At 46.2% G+C, this 6900-nt stretch overlaps 1 protein-coding gene across 1 annotated transcript; it reads right to left on the reverse strand.

Annotated features, from left to right (window-relative positions):
- Positions 1–324: 324 nt before the first annotated feature.
- PSV08DRAFT_189682 (aspartic peptidase domain-containing protein) lies at positions 325–1698 on the reverse strand (the record flags this gene model as incomplete). The annotated part of the gene is made up of 1 exon (XM_014216949.2): positions 325–1698. The coding sequence occupies one exon, from the start codon at positions 1696–1698 to the stop codon at positions 325–327; it is 1374 nt and encodes a 457-aa protein (XP_014072424.2).
- Positions 1699–6900: the final 5202 nt, after the last annotated feature.

Here is a 6900-nt window from a genome sequence, read left to right on the forward strand (position 1 = left end):
CTACTATCTAATCTAACCTAATAAGCTCGTACCCTAACACGTAGGTCTTAGTAACCTAATACTAATATAACCTCTACTTATTTACTACTCTTTCAAAGGCCTATATAACTCTACTCTACCCTATATAATATAGGTATAGAGGGGTACTTATTTCCTAGCGTAGTTCTATCTAAGTAAAACAACAGGTTCTTAGCTTTCTAAATCACGAACCTAATTAGGAAAAGACCTAATATTTAGCTATGTAGTTATACTTGTTTAAAAATAAGAACCTTTGAATACGATATTTTTCTAAGTTACCCATCTGTATTAATTTCCACTAAGATTTTACTGTCTTACTATACTAGCAAATATAACTCTCTCTAACCCTGGAGTCATATCAAACGTTGCCGCTACATTAGATAGGAATGTTCCTCCTAGTGTTGTGCCCGATGGCTGAATTCCAGTCCAACAATAGCCTGGCTTACCATTAACTGCGCCAAAAGGCGGCTGTAGTAACAAAGACGATTTTTCGAATGGTAAATCTTCTCCACCAACACGGATAGCCACTGAATCAAAGGTAGCATTGCATAGTGCAAAGCTTGCACCTTGACTATCATAAACAACTGGTGGATTGAAGGATTCCAACCATGGAGTCATGATTGATTCCGGAAGGTATGTGTAGTCGCTACCCGAGTCCACAGAAAACGCCTGAGTTCCATTGTCGAAAGCTGTCTCGTTCCACGGCATGTACTTGTCGCCGAGTGCCATGCCATTAGGGATGAAATCCCAGAAGTAATTACGGTACGGAGGGTTATATCTTCTGAGTGAGGCACGGCCAAAGCCCCCGCGATATTGTACCAAACCTGGTGGTGCAGCTCCTCCTATGATCAAGGAACCGGCATTTTCTCCAACTGGTCCGCCCACCGGCTTGACCAAAAGTGTGAAAACTGGTTTCTTAATAATACCGCTCTCATATGCACTCATTATCCATGGGTTATATGGAATTGCATTATGAGGATTTGGATAGGATATGTTATCCTTGGACGGATCTAATCCTGGGAAGGCACTGGTGAGGTTGGGGAAGCCGAGACCAAGAAGGCCATTCCAGCCACCTTCAAATGGTGTGTGTTGATCGGCAAAATTGACCTTGGCTACTACCTGTCTCTGTACCGTCAAATTCGCTATAGAGACAGATTCATAGCCAACAGTTCCTAGGTACGAATTGCCGTTCGCATAGGTGATGTTGAAGTGTCGATTTGGAATCTGGCCACCCGAGTATGTTGGAGATATGAACTTGGTAAAGTTGCATGTTGGTGGAGGCGGTTCCTGAGACATACTATTGACGCATTTGAGATCCTGGGACGGCAACCACATGTCCGAACTGCCTGTATCGGCAAGCAAACGAAATGTTTCCCCATTGACTTGGACGTCAACTGCATACATGCCCCCGCCACCTCGGATTGAATATAAAGGTGCGATCCTGGTATCAGTGTTGCGTTTGGAGAGTTTCTTGCCAGGGCTTAAACTGAGACCTGCGGGCAGACGCGCGGTTTTAAGCTCGAGCTCGATTCCATCAATTGGGAGTCCGAGTTCGTCTAGCTTCTGTCGAAGCACCAATCCATCATTGTCAACATTTGTACGCGGACGGAGATTGGCGTCGTTATACCCTATTGGAGATAACGATGGGGTGCTGCTGCCTTGAGTAGGTAAGAGTATCATAGCTGCGATAGCAGCGTGAAGGCCACTGCGAAGTGCCATCATTGCGGCCGCTGCGGTTGAACGGTCACCGAGTTCTCTAGAGATTTCAAAGACTTCGATAAATAGTGGTATCTCAAAAAGCACACAAAACAGCGAGAGGAACTCCTATTGTTTCCATCACCAAGTGAATCCAGATAGGGGGTACTTAAACCGTGCTTCAAATATATCCAAGCTCATAGTGCATTATCAATTAACGCTTGATTTTCTTGTGCATAAATGGCCGTAATATCGCCTTACTATACTACTTACATGGTAGAATTCATGTATGTGAGCCCCTGACAAGGGAAGAATAAAGGTCAGGGTGAAGAGTAAGCGCTATACTACAGAGAGCCTAATGTATGACTTTTAAGTCGCTATTATAAACATAGTCTCCACAATTAATCTACTATAGTCATCCGAAGAAGAGCCTGATTTTCATTTTAGCGCGTCTCCACATAGAAAGTTTGTACTATATAGCACAGTACGTCTCTCGTAAGACTTGAATCGCATTAGTGCCCAAGCTTGGTTAGGTGTTGTTTGTTCACCGCATAAAAGGATTTACCCTAGGTGTAATGGCGCAGGCAAGATGAATCGGATCTGTTCCGGACGTAGGGTCACTTCAGAGGCATATGGGAGTGCGTAGGACACAAGTAATCCAAGATTCAATTCAACACCTATAGGCCTTGTACAAAAGGATATTGAAAAACTACTAGATAAGCTATTATAGACGGCGGGCTTTTATATCTTTGCAGTTCCTACTAGTCCCTAAGAGAAACTAGTTTGGACCTTGTTTGGATATCGGTCGTGTTAGTAGCTTAGCCGTTATACTACTCCTCCCCTTCTTTAGTAGCTTATCCTAAGCTGTTGAGAACTTTTACTATAAAACTATCTAAACTTTTTGCTTATAATGTTACTACCTACTATTTCGCCTAATTTAGAATAGAGGCTAGTGTTTTTCCGCGTATATAATATTAGTCCGTTTGTTTGCCTATAGAATATATTAACACTACGCTACCTTACCTCTATATTAATAATAATAATAAAACTTTTTCTATATCTATATATATATATATATATATATATATTATGCTGCTTCGCTGCCCTACTAGTGCGTTGTTAGAGGCGTATCGCCTTATCTATCTTTGTTTACTTTATGCTTTTACACGCGGCGTTTTTAATATTAATTTTAATTTTAACTTAGAGGGGTCTAAGAAGTATAATTATTATACTTAGTAGAAGAAGAAGTGCTCGCCTATAAGTTTAATTACTCTAATTAGTAATAATAGTTTACTAACTTAGTTAGGTCCTAGAGTATATTACTAATAAGTTTATAGATTTCGTTACTACTATAGATTATTACGCTGCCGCCTATAAGGGCGAAGATCTAGATACTAACTATTACTCTACTAAGAAGGTAGTAGAGGAGGCTACCTTAGTTTTAGCTTACTAAGTCTAAGTAACTTATAGTTAGGAGAAGAAGTTATTAGTTATATAGCTATTAGCTACTAGCTACTAAGTCCTAGTAGAGATTTAGGGCTGCCTTAGTTATTTAGAGAATTAAGTAGTAGGCCTAGAGTAGGCTATTACTAGCCTCGCGGCTACTCTAGCTCCTATTCCTTATTATTAGTTAGATAGAGGTAAGATGTTACAAGTAACAAGAAGGATTCTCTCCTTGACAAATGACGAGACGGCTGAAGGCCTACGGACGTCCACGTCAGAAGGTAATAGGGCATCGCGGGGCTCGAGGTCACGTGATGTGCCATCCCGCCAAGGCTGGCCATCCGGGATGGCAGTACATGAAGGGATGGCAATGCCATCACAACCATCCCGCCAAGATGGGATGGACGGGATGGCAGGACTGGAAGCAATGAGGATATAAGAATGGATGGATTTCGTTATTACTCTCGTTGTGGTCAACTCAAATTGTACTTTCTTACTAGTATCTTTTACTTCACAAGATAGTTACATGTTAGTCTATCGAATAGATTAGCGTTGTCAAAACCTTCGGTTACATCCATAACTCTTTTCCACTACGAATCGCCAGACAACTCTCACGGAGCTAGTCTCTATTCCTACTCGCCCTAACCCGGACCGAGCCAGAGAAGTATTAGCACCCAACCCCGTGTAACACTTTGACCACCTACGGATTCAGTGGAGGATTAACCAACCGCGTCCGATTAAGATTTGAACCATGTCACGAAACTCCAACGAGTATGTCAACGTTTCAGGCCCGGTGCCTGACGAGAACGTCAACATGACTGGTCATACCACGGAAGGTATCAACGAGCCGGCGGCAGGGAGCCCCGAGTACGAACTCGTTAATCTTAGACGCGAAGGCCAGAATCAGGCTAGACAGATCGCCGAGTTGCAGAACATGATCAACCAACTCACGAGTCAGCTGATGGCCACACCGAACGAAAAGCCTATCAAGAAACCCAAGATGGCAACCCCAGACAAATACGATGGTAACCGGGAAGGGTTACGGACGTTCCTCACCACTATCGAGTTATACTGCGGCTACAACGATGTGCCAAACGACGAAGAGAAAATTCTCATGGCTAATACCCACCTGAAGGGAAAAGCGGCAAGCTGGATGCAACCCTACGTGGAAGACTTTCTAAAAGACATCGATAACAAAGGAACGAAGGACGAGACGCGTACCTTGTTCGGCAGTTGGACTAACTTCAAAGAGGAAATGGGACGCATCTTCGGGGAGGTAGACGCGGAAAGCCAGGCGGAGAAAGCGATATCTCGCCTGAAGCAGACCAAAGCAGTATCAGCTTATACGGCGGAGTTCAAGCAGTTACAAGCACGAATCAATTGGGACGATTCGGCTCTCCGGACGGTATACGAAGCAGGTCTGAAGGAAAACATCAAGGACGAACTTGTACACTACGAAAAGCCGAAGGACTTGTACTCGCTGATCGAGTTGGCAACAAGAATCGATACGCGATTATGGGAACGGAAAGAAGCCCAGAAAGGATACAGACCAGGGCCACCCTTCGCCAACACCCGACGACATCGGAGCAACAAGGATCACGACGGAGACACGTACATGACCGGCAAAGTACAAGACAAGTCTAAGGATAGGAATAAAGCCCGAGGAAAGTTTAACGACGGTCTTTCCAAGGAAGAACGCCAGAAGCGTTACGATAGTAAGGCATGCCTCCGCTGCGGCGAAGTGGGACACTTCCGCAGGGACTGCCCGAAGAATGAAGTCAAACAAGGAGCAGTAAAGATTGGGATGATTAGGATGCCGACGCCCTACCCAATCGAGGAACAAGACGAAACGCTCAGTGACCTAGACCTGTACGATGAAACAAGACAAGCCACCGAAGAGGCCTTTGAGCTAGTACAAGAGGCAATAGGACTTCAAGACTTCAAGTGGGACGAGCCACTACCAACGGATTGGCAGGTTGAAGGGGCCGAAGTACTACGCCGCCTAAGAAACCAACAGTGCTGGATTTGTGGAAATACCAAGCACCAGGCCAACGATTGCGACATCGAAGGACGAGTCACAATCACGGGGCCTAGAGCAGAGGAAATTGCCTGCAAGGCTGCCCAGGAACAACCCAGGTTCAAGGAACCTGATGACGAGGAGACACCTCGGACGTTCAAGGAACGTATGGAGCGACACGAGCGCCTACGTTGGGTCGACTGTCCAAAGCAGTGCGAGTATCACTTAAAGGACCGAGAGGAGACCAGGAGCAATGAGGACGATCGCTGCCACATCAATTTATGGCATAACGAGTGTCGGGTACTGCATTGTCAAATGCACCAGCCAGAGGAAAAGGAAGCTCACGAAGAGCTATGCTGGATCAACTGTACGACCAATTGCCAGTTTCATCAGAAACAACGACGGAATGCTCGAAAGGTAGACGACTACTACCATAGCACGATATCCGCCGCAGAATGCAATGCAAAGCACTGTAAGATGCCTAGGGCAAGCAAGCCAAGGGTCACGACGACTAGAATGCTCAAGCAAGTGCCGGATAAGCCAAACAAAGATAAGAGCCACGAGCGACTCTTATGGACGCATTGCAGGAAGGGATGCGCCTTCCACCGACAACAGTTTGAGGATGCTCGAGGAGTGAACGACCATCTCCATAGCACCCTGTCAGCAAACATTTGTGAGGCAGACGGATGCCCGATTCACAGGACGAAGAAGCCGAGTCCAAAGAGGAAGGTTGCGAAGGAAGATATACCGCACCAGAACACCCATTGGAGCTTCTGTTACGACGACCAGTGTACTATACACTATTCCGCCAAGGCAGGCGAAGGCTACTTTCCTACGCAGGGGAAAAGTAGGCAGTCAAAAAACTAGGATGCCACCAGGGACAGGGTCACGCTGGTAAAGGCAGTCCTAAAACGACCCTCAAAGAAGTACGCGAACTGGGAGCGCAAGATCTGCGGCTGCAGGCTACGGTACTTATAGACGGACACGAGGTGACGGCGCTCATAGACAGTGGGGCCGCACGAACCGTTATCTCACCCCGAGTGGTGGAAAAGAACAACATACCCTATCGAACCAAGAAGGTGCCGATGCGAGTGGTATTAGCCGACGATAGTCCCACGATATATGGGAACGGCTGGATCCGACTTGAGACCGAGGCAATATCGTTACGCCTGGCCGGTCAAGAAAGTCGAGAACGAGTTAGCATTATGGATCTCGGAGAAACAGAGATGATAATTGGCTACGATTGGTTGTTGAAGCACAACCCTGCCATCGATTGGCAAAAGAAGACGTTGCTCAGCCGAGAACCTGTGCACAAGGTTGCTGGGGCCAGACGTAAAGAGATGCGCCCGATTATCCAGAGCTCAACCCAGGACGGGAGGATAGGCCAGATCTCGCCGCATAAGATCGCGAGAATCTATGCGAAGGACCCTCGGAAAGTAGGAGTCATTTGGATACGGCAGGTCGCGACCACGAAGGAAGGACCGGTACCACAGGTTGCGCCCACGAAGGACGAACCACTGTTGGCGATTCCAACAGAATACCGAACACCAGAGTTCAAGGAACTGTTCGAGGAAAACGAAGCAACAGACTTAGCTGAACATCAGGATTGGGATCACGAGATCATCCTGGAAGAAGGAGCGAAGTTGAGCCCAGGAGGAATGTACCCTATAGCGCCCGAGCACGATGCTGAGCTGCGGGATTACCTCCAGAAGAACTTGAAAAAGGGA

Source organism: Bipolaris maydis (assembly GCF_028858645.1).
Source record: "Bipolaris maydis strain C4 unplaced genomic scaffold PSV08scaffold_16, whole genome shotgun sequence".
Classification (NCBI taxonomy): Eukaryota; Fungi; Ascomycota; class Dothideomycetes; order Pleosporales; family Pleosporaceae; genus Bipolaris; species Bipolaris maydis.